At 40.7% G+C, this 18,885-nt stretch overlaps 1 protein-coding gene across 1 annotated transcript in view; it reads right to left on the bottom strand.

Moving 5' to 3' along the window:
• grik4 (glutamate receptor, ionotropic, kainate 4) overlaps window positions 1–18,885 on the bottom strand; it is a 327,233-nt gene that overhangs the window by 83,955 nt on the left and 224,393 nt on the right. Inside the window, exons 8-10 of the mRNA XM_028573124.1 lie at window positions 15,223–15,388; window positions 7,299–7,461; window positions 4,264–4,333 (exon numbers count right to left, since the gene is read on the bottom strand). Of these exons, the coding sequence (XP_028428925.1) occupies window positions 4,264–4,333; window positions 7,299–7,461; window positions 15,223–15,388 (399 nt within the window). The remainder of the gene's footprint in view (window positions 1–4,263; window positions 4,334–7,298; window positions 7,462–15,222; window positions 15,389–18,885) is intronic.

The raw sequence follows: 18,885 nt of genomic DNA, 5'->3' as shown, positions 1-18,885 counted from the left end.
AATCATCCTTGGCCTTATCTGAGAGAGATGTTTGAGATAGTAGGCATCAAAAATGACTGTTAGTTGTAACTCTAAAAGTATGGGGAACTTCTTATTAATGTCTGTTTAGTAATTCATATTTTATCCTTTATTTTCTTTCCAGAAGCCATATTTGAGCACACACACACACACACATACAGTACATGTAGATTCCTTTAAGGGGAAGATTAAAAAAGAGAAACTGGATCTGTGAATTCTCACAGAATCACAATTGAATTTAAATCTTGCTACTCAGTCAGAATCTTATTAACCTGGAGTCCCAGTCTCTGTCATAATAATCATATATGTGTTTTAGGCCTATCGGCAGACATCTATCTATAAATTGCAGGAATGGCTGTTTGTCTGTGTGAGTGTGTGTGTGGGTGTTAAGCGCATATCTCTCAAACCGTTAGTCCGATGGATTTCAAACTTGACAGGTGTCTTGCTACGGGCACGAGTAAGTGCAGATGTTGTTTGGATAAGAAATGCAAAAGATACTGTTGGTAAAAGAAGCACACATTGGCTTTTGCTGCTCTAGTCGCTGGCCCCTCCCCCTCTCACACTGAGTGAGCAGTGAGCAGGACCAGAGACAGAGAGAGAGCAGCGCAGCTTTGGCAGCTAAAATGTGACATACACCTCAGGGCCACAAACATGTGCAAAGTAACAATAAGTTAACGATCAAACGATACGAGACAATCTCTCGGTATCTCTCTCTGTCTGTGTGTGTGTGTCTCTCTCTCTCTCTCTCTCTCTCTCTCTCTCTCTCTCTGTCTCTCTCTCTCCGCGTGTGTGCACGTGCACACAAACGGTCCGGTTCTGGTGGTTGATTAACGCAGATATGTGCTGATTAGCTCTCATAATGGGCAAGGTGGGTAACACACTGCCATGAGTCCATGAGGCTAATGTCTGATTACTCCACATTGTCATTGTGATATCTTGTGATTACATTCTGATTCTGTCAGGTAAATATAGAAGTACAATGTCTGCCTCTGATGTAGAAGTAGCCTACACTGTAAGTCAGTAGTAGGGTATACAGTGAAATTGCATATGAAGTGGTTTGGGGTCCTTCTGTAAGTAATTTTGGGATACAATTTGGTTTTGAAGAATTCTACAATCAGCAATACCGCCGGCCAAGCAATCGGCCCGTTCCAAACGGGCACGTTTTCAACGGGCTCTGCACTAGTCCATTTAAAATGTAGGCAATGGCATGTAAAGAGCTTTTTTTCCATGTCCACTGAAGTTTGTCAGCTTGCATTCTAGTAACATTTGTGTGGTCCAGGTAGCTTTGCATAAAAAATGGTTGTCATTCGCAAGGCTACTTTTATTCATTAAGCAAATTTCCAAGCCTGTACTTTGCTACTTTTACTTGAGTAAAGAAGTTAAATCAGTGCTTCTACTTTTACCAGAGTATTTTTTAACACAAGTATCTGTACTTCTACTTGAGTATGGGAAGTGAGTACTTTTGCCATCTCTGAATAGCAGACACATGCGAGATCAGTGACCTTACAATCATCTTTACCATCGATCATGTTTCCTGTATGCCTGTGGTTCAAGAAAGGTGTTGAGATTCAATGAGATTGTATCTCAAACTTAAATGAAAGCTTAAAAAAATTGAGCATGTTCCTGATATTTACTGTCCATATTCTAAGACATTCGGCATCCACTATAGCAGTTGCTATAAGAAGTTGAAACCTTTGTGATGTTAACAAAGTTAAACAGCGTTTAACTTGCTTAACAGCTCGCATGAAAAAACTACAGTACAAGTGCGACAGCAGAGGTTTTTACGTCGTCGTTGTAATCTGGTTTCATCCATATCCAAAAAATTCTCCAAAGTATTTTTTTTTTCCAACTTCATGTGTTTTTGCCTGGGACACGCAGCTTTAGCCTCAGTCTTTCAGCACTATATCATGTGTTAGCTTAATCATGTAGCAAGCTATAACTGATAAAAATGTGTCCATACAAATAGTGATTGTGGTTAAGGTATGGTAGAGATTAGACAAATGGGTGAAGCTTATGGAAAGATCACTGTCATAGTTAAAGGAAACCACTTTGACTGGGGTGTAAACTCCAGTCTCAAGTAAACTCCAGTCTAACTTAACTGTTCACATCGCTATGACAACAGCACATTACGCCCCTCTTTGGCACTGAATGTTCTAAGTTGTTTGAAGGCTTTTGAACAAATAGCTGATGCTATCATTTTTATGGACAGGACAGTCTCATAAAATGAGAAGTGTACTTTAATAAGAGGATCAAAAAGTGACCCAATAATCCAATGTATTGTGGCCATTTTCAGAGATCTACTATCAAAGTTACAGTGACTATAAAATGGTGTACGATGAACTGAAGTCTAAGAGAAAAATGATGAAACTTGTTCCTATCCTCTTTTGTGTCTGGGAGAATGGATGTAAATGTGTGTGTGGTGAAGGTGATGCACAAGCAGCAGAGCCATTTAAAAAAACAATAAATAGGATGAATCACTATTTTTCCACTTACAGCTTCAGCATTATGTCCCAGGTTGCCGGGGGCTCACTGCCGACCATTTTAATGATGTTAGCTTAAGCTATTAACGATGCCGTCACTGAGAAATGGCAGGATTTTAAGAAAATGGTGGTGATGGTAGTGGGAGGGGGCATGTATGGTCATCATCTAGTATCTACAATAAATCAGTGTGCTATGCTGTGCCCTCCAGCAGACACCAGAGCAGAGTAACAAGGGAGTTGTAGACACAGAGAAAAAGCAATGACAAGAAGGTTAAAGAAAGGGAGAAGAGAAAAGAGATGTTAAAGAGGAGAAGTGACTATGTCAAGGGCTGTGGAGGAAAACATGAAGATGGCAGCAGCCCTTTCTTAATGAGTCATAAATCAGCTTGATATGAATCATCTCTACAGCACTATTAGAGCAAAGTGTTTCGAACCTCATTAATTTCCATTAGGGAGCAGCTATCTGGTAAGTTTACTACTGCATTTAATTTTCTCCAAGCCACAATATCTTTATAATCTTACAATAACTCTCACTGATCCCTTAGCCTCTACAGTATGTGCCTAAACATTATTACTCTCAAATTTGGGGTCAATCCCTTTACTGACAGCATGGACATGCACATACATTTTGAGAGGCAGTAACTCTGTTGGCCCAGTACAAAATAATATGTAAAACACTCTTAATCTACAAAATATAATTAGTGCAGCATTTATTAAACCAAATGACTTTACAGTCCACAAAAAACACTTGCAACAAAAGTTGCAGAGGTAACTTTTGTGTACAGAAGAAGCCGTTAGATATTTCACTCATGATGATTTAGCTTTGAACTTTGCAAAGAAACATTTCCTTTAGCTGCCTCTCTCATCTCATTCTCTATCTGCCTCTGTCACCTGTCTTGGGGACTTGCCACTGTAAACAGTTTAACCAATCACAGTTGCCATTTACCTTTAAACTGTGCACTGCTCAATATGTAATGCAATGTGATAAAATCAGTTTGAAACCAATTCTGGGCATTATAGAACTGATGAAGAATTCCCTAAATGTTAAGGTTAATGTTAAGGCTCCAAGGCTAACAGATGCAAGAAACTATGCTAATTAACTGAGCAATGAGAACCAATTTAGAATGAAACCTCATATAGTATAAGCTTAGTTTGCAGGCGAACATGTAAACTTTGGTAACTGCTGAGTAAATCACCTGTAAAATAATCTTAAGAAATGTATGTTGAGTTCATTCTTACAGAAATAAATAAAGAAAGAAAGAAAGAATGTGAATCTCCTCGTCAATTCATTGACAGAAATGAATGTTGACTCTGAGGACGCTGACTTCATCACTTATATAATGGTAATTTGGCAGGCTTTCCACAATCATAATTATAAAACTGCAGCAAAAACAACAGCAACAACAATAGTACTTGTAGCAATTATAATAATTATTATTATGTATTCGTTTGGTCCAGACGTGCACTTCAACCAACGATGGCAAACAAGCAGCGACTTGAGCCATTAGAGCCACCGCACTCTATATGTTTCTAATTTGCAGTCACATGCAGTGAGGGAGAAAATCGGCTATGCTATAATTAAGCTATGCTATAAGTCCTCTGTCTTAGCTCCTGTCTGCTTAACTCTATCCATGCAATCATTCATTCAATTAAAGTAAACTATTTTAATACACTGCAGGAGCACAGCATTGGACTACTGATGTGCTCCTGCAGGTGTGAAATCTATGTTGGCTCTAAATACCCACACCTTCTCCCGTTTCCTTACCAGAGAGGTGAAGATGTAAGTGTAGTAGACTGACAGCATCCCCAGCTCTGATGCCTGCAGAACAAAAGACAAGAGGGACAGAAGGGGAAAGATAAAACCAAATGTAACAGAAAGACGGTTCAAAACAGAAGTTCGAGGATTGTAGTTTGAACAAAACAATGTTAAGATGGAGCTCAGGGTAATGGAGGAGGGAAGGGGAGAACAAAACAAAAAGCAGAGAGAGTCAAGAATAAAGGGACGGGGAGAGAGGTGAGAGGTCAGTGATTCAGTGTAACTCAAGCTCCACTCCGCAGCAGACAGATCAAATCCACATCTTGATAAGACCAGACACATTTTTATCTGACGATGGCTCTCAATGGAGCAATTAATTTCTGAGGTGCATTGGTATGCTGCTCGACACTCTTGATTAAATCAAAGTCACAGTGAGGAGCAGTCGGGAAGGACAGGGTGAACTTTTCGTAGTTTCATTTCATTAAAGTCATTAGCAAAAAAGAAAACCATCGAGCTATAGGCTTCTGTTTAATCACGCTGCGATGCACATTATGATTAAAATCAATAAATATCAAGTTATATCGCATATATCAAAGAGTTTCAAAGAAGTTCCTTTTCGTCCCAGAACAGTTTTACACAAATCATCATTTAACCCTGAGTGAGATCCTTGAATGAATGAACCCTCATGCCTCTTCTGAGACGCTACTCAGAGAGTATCTTCTCCACCTGGTTGCACAGAAATTTACATATTTCGATAATAGATAGCTTTTAAACTAATATTATTCTAAGGTTGTGTGTCATCAGTTATCAATAACAGTTATTTAGCTGTCACATCTGCAACAGTGTAGCCTCTGTGTGGATGTTTGTGTGCCATTAGGACGTCATTCAGTTGTTGAATGTTCATTCAAGTGTTATGCAGGGGCACAGGTAATAAAACAGGAAGACATAGAAAGGCACCACTTATATAGCAAAAAAATCCAAATACAATTTTCATTATTACACTCTGAATGACCTCTCATGTAGTCTTTATAAAGTGTTCTCCTTTGAGTATAGTAAGAGCACTATTACTTTGAAATTGCTAGCATGATGACAACGCAATGTAATTATTATGCTTCAGGGAGATTGTTTGTTAGCATCTGCCCTGGGGTTACACACAGCAAATTGGTGGAGAGTTTTCCCCTTTAACAGAGCCTGCATGCGGCAAGTAATAATTCAAACACTGCATCTTTTCCTTGCGTGACCTGTGCTTTTAATACCTAACCCCAAAAAAACTGAGTTTATCACCTGAATTGCCTTTTTTGCTGCCCACGTCCAAAACATGCAGCCGATGACAAATATCCTTTTGGTTTCCTTTAACTGCATTCTAAATGAGCTTCCCTGTTATTTTTCCGCCTACTTTTGTTTTTGTAATTTCCTTGTTGTTCTACTGCAGCTTTTGGTCAGAGTGCACACGGTTTGCACTGCCTCCATATACTGGGCTCACTATCTATCCCACTCTGCTTCTGTATAGCTGTGCACAACAGTGGAGGGCTGACTGAACGAGATTACATTCAGAATGCTAACACTGCTGACCTAAACCCCTCTGAATGCTAACACCTCAGAGAGTGAGACCTTTGTCTGATGAGGGTTTGATGTAAGATGTAAACAGAGAACTAAGGGAAAATGTCTTTTACGACAAAGGACGATTCTGTCCCTTTAGACAAGCTGGGCACTCTTATCATCATCTGAGAATGGCTTATATGCCGGCGCACGGCTTTGATATGTTTGGCAACTAGGCACTCCACATGAGAGCCGGGACTGCCAACTTTCCACCACGTGCTGCAGGATTGTTTCTTGACAGACAGAGGGACAGACAGAGAGACGTATAAAGGAGACAAAAGAGTGAGACATAGAGGGATGGGTGTACAAGACCACACAAGGAGGGAGGTGTGAGGAAAACCGAGAGCGAGAAAGAGAGCAAGTCTATATTGAAACGTTGGGAGATGGGGAACAGAGCAAGAGAGAAAGAAAGAAAGACATCCCACTGTGGGCTCCCGCTGCTCTGTGGCCCAGGGTTGCCAGGGTTGCCATGGTGACTGGATGACCACTGATGGCAGGCGTGAACACTTGATTGAGGTGAGAGATTGAGACTACTGTGAGATAGAGAGGGAGACTATAACAGAGAGAATGAGGGAGAAGCAAGACAAACATCTCCCTATCTGCTTCTTCCAACCCCCTTCTGTCTCCAGTTATTGTCACCTCCACTACGATCCATCCATCGTCTTCTAGAAATAATGAGGTGTGTATTAATTACCAAGAGGCCATATGGTGCTGCCAAACACCCTCACTTCCTCGGCTCCCACAATCCCTTTTATTGATGCCCTCAAGGCTCTTTACGATGCCCTCAATTAGGTCAAACTGTTATGCTAATGACAGAAATAGCCTAACTAAAATGGTCAACATAAGTCTCCAATCAGGAGAATGATGCTCCAGCCCTTTTATGGTGGTCACATGAAATCTGATATAGGGGCCAGAGGCGAACTAAACAGATGACGACAACGCTGCGATGTCGAAGTCATTAGTAAACTTTGCAAAACATTTCCCTTTTATCTTCTGCACACTATCTCTAACTCTAACTTTACAGGTCAAAACTGAAGACTAACCAACTTCTTCCAGTTAAAAAAATCGTTCTCCACATATATAATTATGTTAAGCCTTGAACAATTCCCCTCAAGTTGGGCCATTTTTCATTACTCATTGCCAGACCCTTAATCTTTCAGATTTGGGTCTGGATTTCAAACTAGAACTTTTTCCTTTTTAGAAATGTGAGAAAAGTTCAAAAATCTGTTTGAATCAAATGTATCAAAAAAAACATTTCTTTTACTGTAGATATGAAATAAAGCCAAAACTGAAGACTATCAACTGCATTAAAAAAATCGTTCTCCAATAACAATTATGCTATCAACATGAACCATACTAACCCGTTTCCTTTTGAAAATGATATGTTTGACATATCAAGTGGACTGTAGTTGGCATCCAATAACTATAATATACTGGCAAAATCTTGTGACATAGTGGCGTTGGCATCCACTATAATAGTGGCAGTCTTGTCGTCTCGTATCTCCTTCAGGAGCGGGGTCGGGTCGTTGCTGTCGTCAAGCATGCGTACTGACAAAGTCTCCTTGGAGATGAGGAACTGCCTCAGGAGCTGCTCCAGGTTTAGTAAGCCTGCCGGTAAGAGACACACACAGACGCACGCACGCACGCGCACACACACACACACACACACACACACACACACACACACACACACACACACACACACACACACACACACACACACACACAAGAGGGTTACGTGTAATAAAGGGAAGAGTCTCCCAAGGAGATTAAGTAATTTTTTACAGTTGATAAACTACGGAGCCAAAAAGTTAAGGAAAGTCAAGTGCATTCAGAGAATGATGGTTGATATTGTAAATGCAGTATAACTTAATAAGCATACACTGTCCCCAAGTACAAACAAATGTGCCTCTTATTTGTTTTCTGCCACATTTGACAACAATTAATCCATTTCCAGTGAGCTGATTACCTTAAATTACAATTATTGCAAAGCCATCAAACACAAAGGGACGTTTCAGCAACTTCTCTTGTACTCTATCCCATGGAAATAGACCGTTTGACTCTAGTGAGGTAAGTGGGATTTGCCAACTCAAGTATGGCCAACGCTTCGTTGGCCATACTTGAGTATGGCAGCATTTCATGGCAGCATTTTACCAGTCACTCTGCATCCATGTATTAGCAAACTCTAAGAGGATATTGGACTAATTTTCTATTTAGGAGTTTACACTATTTTGTGATGTGTCAGTAAGAAAAATACAACCTAAATGAGACTCTGAGAGTAGCGAACCACTGCATGTTGTTGTGATAGTTACATGGGCCTCACCTTGGCAATTTGGCAGATCTCATCACACTCATAACATTTCTTGATATTGGCAAGGAGAGTCATATGAGAAGGACGTAACTTTGTGGAGAAGGACTTGCATTAGCTGAGCCTTTACCTGCTATTACCATTATAAAGTAATAATGAAATGGCACTCTAGACTTCGGCGTCAACAGCTTCTTTATGGGATTTTTGCCATGGCAACAGTTGAGTAGTTAATCTGTCACATGGAGACCAATTTTGTTGCAGCAATCTAAAGTTATCAAGCTGACTCCTTTAGCTTCTCCACAGCACATTAACACAAGTGACAATACTGCCCAAGTCACCAGCGTCATGTCTAATAGCTTTTGTAATCATGTCTTAGTGTTTGACAGTCTTTTAGTCAGTCTGTACGGCAGTATATCACTGTGTGTGTGTGTGTGTGTGTGTGTGTGTGTGTGTGTGTGTGTGTGTGTGTCTTCCTTCCTGTACCTGGCTACCTGTGTCTGTGCACTCATGAGACATCATTCCTGGCTGCTGCTCGCTCTCCTGGCTGTGTCTCCAAGCTGTCAGATCAGCTTCCTCTGTAGTATAACGTTGAATAACTTTGATGATCTTGAAATAGCTTCTGCTAAACCGCCATCCTTGCCTGACTGCTGAATCCACCCTCTATGGCTTCTTGCTGCTTCTTGTTCATGACATTAGACACTGCACTAGATGCAGCTGGCTAAACAGCATACACACATTCACACGCAAATAGAGTCACACACACACACACACACACACACAGAAGAAAAGCTCATATTCATCAGCTTTTAGTGTTCTGGCTGCACAGGATTCAAAGGGAGTCAGAATCTTTTTCACCAGAGTGCTTTACAGCAGCCATGTTGCTCCCTCACTGTTTGCTCTGGTGAACCAGTTTCAATCAAATGAAAAGCATGCAGCTGAACAAAAACATGTCTCTTCTTTAGTTAGTTGTGTGTGTGTGTGTGTGTGTGTGTGTGTGTGTGTGTGTGTGTGTGTGTGTGTGTGTGTGTGATGGTACCTCTATTTTTATGAGGACCAAGTTTAAGACCTTGAGAGTGAGGACACATTTTTTTTTAAATATAAAAAAAAGGACTGTTAAGGGTTAAGGCTTGGTTTTATAATCAAGATTAGATTAAGTTTATGTATTTTGCGTGTACTTCTTTATAGATATAGTCTGCCTATATTTCCTGTGCAGGATTAAAACTTACTATAGACACACACGAGACTGACAGGAATCAATCCATGCGTGTACTCTTGTATTACTGTTTGTAATTGTATCTAATTTACATCAGCCTCACAGTAAACTGATAGCTCCTTTATAACTGTATTAGCGCTGTGATAAGTTAGTGCAAATGTTAACTAAACATTTTTTTACTGCTGCTGCTAGTGTTTAACTGGCAAACCACAGGATTACCTTTACTGTGAAGCAGTCACAGAAAATCCAGCTGTTACCACCAGAAACCTGGACTGAAATGTTAAAGAATATCTTAAAGTTACTCATGTAGTTTTCTTATAAACAAACAAAAGTTATGTATTTTGCATTCAGTGTTACTCCCCCAAACACACGTTTGTTTTTAGGTCCAACAAACGTTGTAAATGCATTTCCACCAATTGCAAAGTCAATTGTTGTATGTTACATACTGCATTGTTTACATTCATGTTTACCAGTGTTGGGCAAGTTACTTCCAAAATGTAATTCCTTGTAGATTACTAGTTATTGTCATTTGAGAGTAATTAGTTATATTACAATATTACTGTCTCCGAATTGTAATGCTTTACACTACTTTTGTATTGCTTTTGAGTTACTTTCACCTAAATAACAGCAGAAGTTTGACTTGGCAGGTAGCTTGTGAATTTCACCGCCGGATCAATAAAGTCTCATCTTTATCCACTTTAAGACATCATAGATTATTCATAATACTATGTATAATTAATATGAATATGCAAATTAACTAAAGCTATAAAAATAGAGAAGTAAAACGTACAATAGGCAAGTAGGAGAAAATGAAAATACTCAATTAAAAAAGTACCTTACAGTTGTATTGAAGTACAGCATAGTTACTTTCCACGGCTGATAAAATGCAATGATATTCACGTGTAGCAAGCCTAAACATTAATTCCTGACATGTTTCTATCTGTCAGCAGCTCGGACACACTGCTGTCTGCGCTGACGTACCATCACCGGATGGGACACAGATGTTGTCCATACCGTCTCTGGTTCTGGCTCTGACCACGGGAACAGTGACATGACAGCTCGCTTCAGTGCAGCGTAATAACTCCTGAAAATAATGTCCATCTCGCAAATGTATCTGTCTCTGCAGTCATGTCAACCATTGAATACAGCAACAGGAAATAACACTCACGGCTTTTTTTTTCCTGTGAAGAAATGTTTTGCGGTGTTGGTGAATTCTTAAAAAAAAAAACACCACTAAATGTTGCGTTAAAATACGTGAGATTGTAACCGGTATAATATTTCCAAAATGTAATTAGTAATGCGTTATATTACTGCGTTACAGCAAAAAGGAATACATTTCTGTAATTACGTTACTTTTGTAACGCGTTACTCCCAACACTGATGTTTACTATTCCTGCCTTTGCTGGAGCATTGCTGTGTTTCAGGGACATTACCATCACCTGAAGAGCAGTGGAATAGTGTGAAACCATTGGCAAGAATGTGGATTGTGCCAACCGAGTGCACAATGAAGTAGTGCAGATGTTCCAACACTACCTCATTGGCATGGATGACACATGGCTCAGACTCTCTCTCAGGTGCGTAGATAAATACCTTTCACATACTGCCACCACAGGGTTCCTGCAATAACACACACACACGCACACACACACACCCCGAAGCAAGTACTGCCATCACACAGAGGCAGCAGCAGTATAAAAACATTAACCTGAAAATATTATACAGCAGCTGAATATGAAGTCTTTGACAGGTGTAGATGAATAATGTGTAATGAAACCTTCGGTCACAGACGGAGCTTTTAACACAGACCCAAAAAGCTCTGATGACAGCCGTACATTATGATGACTCATCATTTAGCCTTGAGCAAAGAGTAAGACCTAGTTTCATGACTTTAAAATGTTGTGCTCAAGATCATGTGTCAAAACATTCAAAGTCTGCCTGAGCACATTCCCCTTCCAATTAACCTAAATAACCATAAAAGTACAACCATCAATACTGTCTACAATCCACCTTCACCGTCACACTGGAGTGGAGGTGCTGATCTAATGTGCTCCAACTGATCATTCCTGTTCTCTCTGCAAACACAACACTGGAAACCACACATGACTTATCCTGCAGAAAGCTTCATTTGTAGGCTTCACAGCTTGAGTGTGATATTACCGCGTGACAAGTGGAAGTGTTCAATTGCAAAAAAAAAACATGGTTGATGCCTTGAGCAAATGGCAAAAAGTCAAAGATAGCAGACTTCAGGTGAACCTGTTATGTTGGAAAAATGTCCACAATAGAGTGTGTCACAATACTTCTATTTGAAAGGTCTCCGGCTTTTTATTTTTCCTCAAAAGGGCAGATAACAGTAAAATAAATGGGGGGGGGGGGGGGGGGAGATAGGAAGGGATGAAAGCTCCATGCTGGATTTTAACACTAAATGTCACAAAGTGGGTTTCAATCCTGCTTTTATGGACATGTTGAGTGTAAACACCAAAAATCCAGGGGAAAAACCCTCAAATGTAGTAAAAAAAGTTTTTACAAGTTAGTGTATTGATTAAAGCAAAATGCTAAGTGCAATGAAAACAGACAAAGCGGGTAAATCATGATCCACTGTACGTGAAGCATGTCACTTAGATGTCCACTTTGGAGACAAAAAAAAAAACCAACAGACGAAAAACATCAGATTTGTGTGGACTGATGAAGGAACATTCCTCAAATTAATACATGACACAAACATAAATGCCATATATTTCCATCATATTTTCAACATTGTTTTTCACTATTGAGGTTGATTGATATTTTAATTATCCTGTTGTGCCCTGTCCATCTCCAATGGTTTAATGACACCTGACTGGAGAATCAGCTCCACCAGCTGTTTTTTTTTTTTTTTGTGCCTAATTCCTAATATTTAACTATTAACTAACTATTTGCAAAGTAGTGAATGGAAAAAGACATTAGCATTTTTCTTTCAGATGAAAAATAAACCAATAACCCTTTCCAAAAAAAACAAAAACATAATAAGAATAATTATAAGCTTTGCATTTTACTTTAGCAAAAAGAAATACTGCACGTTTGCACCTACTGTTTCTCCACCCACTCTCTACAAACCCAAAATGCCACTTAACTGAGTCAAATCATTTTTAAAAGTGTTAGTGATGATAATACTATGTAGAAATATGGAGAGACAGTAGGTCAGCCCTAGAAATAGAGAATTGTAATTTACTAGATGACATGAGCAGGCAATCCAGTTCCTGACCAGAAAATAAGCCAAATTTGCATAAGGCTAGTTATAGTGGAAACTTGTAGTGAAGTAGTGAAAGTGTTGTTTTCTACAGTAGCTGCAGTGGAACGATACAGTAAGTTAAAACCTTGCTCTACAACTGTCCCTATCAAAGGTGGAAAAATGCCCTGCAAGCATTTGAGGCCTACTGTTTTGTTGAACTTTGAAATCCTGTACGTTCACTGCAGCTCCAGTTAAATTTTTAGAGCTTATGTGCTGTTCTCTTTCGGCTGCAACTGACAGCTGCACCAATCTCTTCACTAATGAAAGTGCACTTCTGCAGCACAGTGTGTGTGTGAGAGCAGGAACAGCATGCATGTGAATGTGTGTGGTTTGCACAGTGTACGTGTGTGCATGCAGACGAGTGTGTCTCTGTTCATTTACCAAAGGCCGCAGCCACAAAACATGTGGGGCCACCCAGCAGGTCTATAAATGTAGTATTGTGGGCCAGAGTTACAGTGTTGCTGATGTTGCTTCTGCATACACTGCCGTCGATAGTGGAGGTTATGCTAGATTAATGTCCGTCCTGGTGTGCGCCGTGCCTTTGGGCACAGCTCCACATCCACTCCTGCCTCCTCAGCCATGGCTGGAAAATATTCATGAATTGGCCACGCTCTATTAGGCTGTCACTGGCTTGGGTGATTAATGAGGCCGGCACATGTGGACGAACCACCGACAGGAGGCTGCCAACCGACCAACTGACTGTGCGAGCTGACGGGAGGGGTGGGGCTGGGCAGACCAGAGCCAAAGTCAAATGGGTGTCAGCTGATGCTATTGCTGAACACAGATTGTCGATACAAACACACACACACACACACACACACACACACACACACACACACACACACACACACACACACACACACACACACACACACACACACACACACACACACACACACACATATATCCAGGCATGCTGCCATTTGCTGCATTTTCTATTGAATGAGTGAGGGTCACATGAGAGGGTGAAATCACTACAGCCGCATCATTTCCTGGACTGTCTACCTCTTGTTGCCAATGTATAATTCCAGCATGGTTACCCACTACCCTTTCCTCACCCCAATCACTACATTTCACCTCTCCTCTCCTCTCCTCTCCTCTCCTCTCCTCTCCTCTCCTCTCCTCTCCTCTCCCATCTCCCCTTATTTCATTTCTTTTGATTTCATTTCATTTCCTTTTTCCACAGAATGAGAACCAACCTGCACACCCACACACCCAGAGGGAAGAAGAAAAGTAATGTTAAAATGAGTTTCTTTTACTAAACTCGCCAATATTAAAGTCAGAGGGTGCCTAAAAGGTTCACTTGTTATCACTATTCTCGCCAGATCTGTGTTAATTAACTCTCAGTGGAATAAATGTCACAGAAACAGGAGCCCTGAATTGGAAGACTGACTGACAGGTACAAGAACACATACAAGGAAAAACAACTAATTATATATTTTTTACCCTTGCAGTTATGATCGGTTATGTAGTGGAGTTGGGTTGAACTACGATAAGATATACAGTATTTTCTTTTAGTTTAATTAATTATTTTCCAATTTCTGCATAATCAAATGCTATCTTTGGCAAATTGTATAAAAGCGGGGGAAATTGTTTTGAAAAAGGTAGCCTTACATTTGCATTAATTTACTGACTTTGCGTAAAACGCTCTAAAAACACACACAACAAATCTCATCTTTAAAGGTATGAATGAAAAGACAAGAGACAGTCAAAGAGGAAGTTGAAAGGCAGAAGAACAGAGAATTGAGATAGGCGGGGTGGGCGGTTCACAGTTGCTCACTGCCATCTCTGGGATGTCTGACACATGGTTGATGTCTCAAGCCTATTTCATTTCTTCAAAGCCTTGTGCTGATTAGGAAAAATGTTAGTGGGTGCTACTCAGGGTCACGGTGCCTTTGTCTAGGGAGTTGTAATTACTGCTTGCTGGACTGCAAGAGGGTGGGAACAGGCCATGATTTAATCTTCCTCTCTATTTACGAAAATAACTTCCCTTGAGGAGATTTTCAAGCTTTTTTAAGGTCAGTCTGTTTAGTATCTTCAGAATCTAACGAGTGCCTTTGACAAGGAGGCGTTCAAATCACTGGTGGATACAGCTGCAAACTCCATCCTAAGCCTTTTCTTTCTGTCTTAAAGATGTGTTTTGAACATCATCAGGCTGTGTTTTAAGAGTGCACACAGTCTTGCAGACATCACACTCAGATGGAAGGTTGAACACAGATTTTCCATGACACAGTGTACCATGCTATATCATTATTGTAATTGGACTAGGATGATTATATTGGATTCCGCAGTAGATTTATTTTAGGATACAGACGTTGGGCATGTGACGTCGCTGTAAGGGAGTTTTAGCTGTGGAGTGCAGCAGCTGCTTCAGAAGGGAGCGTGTCACAGGGTGAGATGTTGATAAGCAACGCATCTGTTGTCAGAACACAGTCGGCGTGCATACGAGAAGCTTATGTGCGCTAACACGTCTTAAAGTATAGCAGATATTAAACAAAAATGTTTGCACTTTGTTGGCAGATTCTCCCCAGGTGTGCGTGTTTGTGTATTTTGTCGTGAGGGTGTGAATGCTGCACTCACAGTCAGCCTGTGCACAGATGAGGCAGGCGGTGGTGCTGTTAAAGAAGGTGAGAAGGCCAGCCACAGCCAGGCTGATGTCGGTGTTGGTTGGCCTCAGGTCCAGAGTGGTGAACCGGGGGAACTGAACCTTCAGAATGTCCTCTGGAGCCACCTTGACATAGGGCACCTGCACAGAGAGGCTGATGTCAGACTACCCGCATTTTAATCATTTGCAGATGATTGACATTTTTAAATTCTGTAGACAGGAAAACTGTAAAAGAGATAATAACAAGAGAAACTGTGAGTTGGAACTGCAGAATAAAAATAGTAGAATGCAAGCAGACAGCCAAAAGAAAGAATAGCTCTGTAGAAATCGGTTTATTCTGTAATAATAAATTACAAGCGAGGATAACCCAGAGGTCTTTGGCAATGTGCATATTCAGAGTACACATATTTTCAGTGACTGAGGGACTGAAGCTCATGTAGAGTACAAGAATAGATCTAAAAACCCATGTTTTGTTCCACCCACACAAACAAGCCCTTGTTACAGAAATCTTCAGTATAACAGCCCGAGCTGTGACCAAACAAGTACAACATTTCCAGTTCATTCCACTCAGCTAGAAAACTCAAACGCATCTAAAACAACCTTTTAAGCACTGTTCCATACATCATTATTGGTAGAATTGGCTTGGTACTCCAGCACATTAAATAAAATGGTTACAGTTAAGTTCTGACTCTCAACTTTAATTTGAGGGTAGTTACATCCATTTCAGGTGAACAGACTTTGACTATTAAACATATACTTAAATAAGTAAATAAAGGTAGCATATTTATTAATTTCTGTTATTTCATTTGTGGTCATTGCCCAACTGAACGAAGGTCACGGGACTAACCTGACCAGCCAAGGATATTCCACTGCTGGGCCATAAACATGTATGCATGTGGAGGATCATTGTCCTGCTGCATTGTCCTAACATCTGGGAACTGTGAGTAAAAGATGCTAAATCTTTCTACACCACTCCCCCAATATGGATGTGAAAAACCTCAAACATTCTTAAATCTCTAAATAAGCATCTTAAACTCAATCGAATATAATAATAATAATAATAATAATAATAATAACAATTTATACTGTTTATTGATCCCCAGTGGGGAATTTACAATATCTTGCTGACTAGTTAAAACAATAGCAAATGTATTACAGTCCAAAAGAATAGACTGCCCTATATTTCTGAAAACATACTCACATGCTCAATAATAAACAATAGGCTACATTTAAAATGAAATGAAACTGAATATATCGGCTATTAAACTGTGGAAAATAACACATTAAAGAGCAGAAGCATAAGTAATAAGGCACATGTGTTTTCCCAGCAGTCAGAACAAAAATCAGACAAAAGGAGTAAGTAAAAGAAAGCCAGCCAAGCCTTCAGTAAGGATCAATAAATACACAAATCCTCTATCCGAGCCCCATTGTGAGGCATACAATCTTCAGTGAGATTGATTGCCGTGCTTTCACAGCGTAGATTTGCTATAGCTATATAAATATTTGTATTAGCCGCCCCTAATGAATTTATCATACCACCCCCACTGCACTAACAGGTATGTCTAGCACAGGCTGTCAGAGGGGAGGTTAAGTACACTGCAGCTAACCTTGCAGTCTTTAACGTTCCCTTAGAACAGCAACAAATCCAGAGCCACCTACAAATGTGCTGAACTTCAGGAAAATCATACATTACATTCCAGCCCAATTCAAATATGTCTCCTTATCTATTTAACCTCCAATGAAATCCATCTCTGCTTAAGCTCTTTATGTGATGATGTGAATGGATACATGCTGCCAGGGCTTACAGTGAGGCCTGGGAGGAAAACAGCGAGGAGAGAATGAGTGCGGCAGGTGTTGGGTCGGTCGGCTGTCAAGGCATTGCAGTAGAGCGCAGTGGGGCTTGAAGGGGATGCAGGAGGGCATGCTGGGTCCGAAAGGAGGCACAGGGAAGGGAGAGTCTTTATCATGGCAGATTGCCTGTCTGTGTGGTTCCCAGCTCCCATACATTGCTTTCCCCCTCATCGCCAGAACCCCTCGATTGGTTTTCCATCCCTGCCCATCAGGGTGTAATGGAGTCCCTGGGTGTCTGGATGGATGGAGGTGCGGCCACTACTGACAGCCCCTGCTGAAATGCCATTCAGTCCCCTCAAGTCCTAAAACCCGGGTAATAGCTGTACACCACAACGGGGAAATGTTCCCCTTTTCAAGTGTGGCCTTCATCTTCCCTGTTGCATTTGTACAATTTCTCACAACCTTTTTCTCATTTCTGTCTATTTTTTCTCCCGTTTCTCTGCGTACCCCAGATTGTTTACTCTTTTTTTCCACTTTCCCCCGTTTATCATGCGTTCTTCTCTTCCTTTTCAACAGAGCAGACTGGTGCTACCCGACCTTTCACTTAGAAACCTGACACGCTTCGATAGGCTGTATCTGAGGCAGCAGGGGGCTTAGAAAGCAGCTTACACAAATTCACTCATTTTCTCTCTCTCTCACACACACACACACACACACACACACACACACACACACACACACACACTGTCCTGTCTTTATACACCCATGGCCTTTCCCCTGTCCTGTGCACGAATACAAACGGAATAGTGTTGTGTTGTTTGTTTGTTTCCCACTTACAAAGGGAGAACGGACAGCTAGTGGACCACAGGGAGATATTTGCGGAATTTGACAAAACGTGTATTGGATTAGAATCGCAGACACCACCTTTAATCTGCAATGATTCTCACTGTATTTTAAACATAACTTTTAGTATTAAGCATTCACAAGGGAGCTGTAGGCTAAATGTAGCTTACAGCAAAGCCTGGGAAGAGAGGGCCTTATCTATACATCATGCCTTAACACGTTTCCCCCTGGTTGGAGCAATATGATTAATTGGTTGTTAAACTGTGGCAATCACTATCCTCGTCATGCGGTGGAGTGACAAATTGTTTTGAAACAAGACTTGAGTTAAAACAGGGGTACTCAAAGCAAAGAAAATCAATCTCCACATTTTAAACAGCAAGATGTTTGCCACATCAAAGTCGCTTGCCAGACTTCTTATCTGCAAGCAACAGCTAGTATCAGTCACTCTACTGGTCGATTAATCCCAAAAATCAAAACAGATAAATCTTTCCTACATGTGTCTTTGCAGGGCACAGCTTCAAAGACTCTGAACCGAACTGCATCACCTTCAGTGTAACTCTGCAGGAAACTCACAAGTTTGCCATGCCAGCGATCTCGGCTACTAATCTACAGTGAGTCATTTAAATGCCAAACTGGAACTTCTTATCAGATATTATGACTTTTCGAAATACTGTTATGGACAATGCAACTCTTTGTTTGGATTTGTGGCATTTGTTAAAGCTGTTCAAGTATATATTACTAACAGTGGATCTATGTGTATTGCGAAAATGGTCACTCGTAGTCACAAACCCACAGATAATTATCACCCAACTCTGCAGTTGCCCTCGGTGTCTTTCAGCTCATTTTGCAGTTTTACAGCCACAACTTAAATGTTTGCTTCAGTGTCACTCATCAGTCTTGTTTCCAACCACAGCAGATGTCTGTTTTAAGTGAAAAGGCTCTGATAAACCCACTGGGTGTTACCTGCCAGCACAAAATGGCAGACAATGTCAGTGACTAGCTGG

Source organism: Perca flavescens, chromosome 3, assembly GCF_004354835.1.
Source record: "Perca flavescens isolate YP-PL-M2 chromosome 3, PFLA_1.0, whole genome shotgun sequence".
NCBI classification, from domain to species: Eukaryota; Metazoa; Chordata; class Actinopteri; order Perciformes; family Percidae; genus Perca; species Perca flavescens.
Note: the sequence above shows the minus strand (reverse complement) of the source record. Positions and strands in the feature narration are given on the sequence as shown.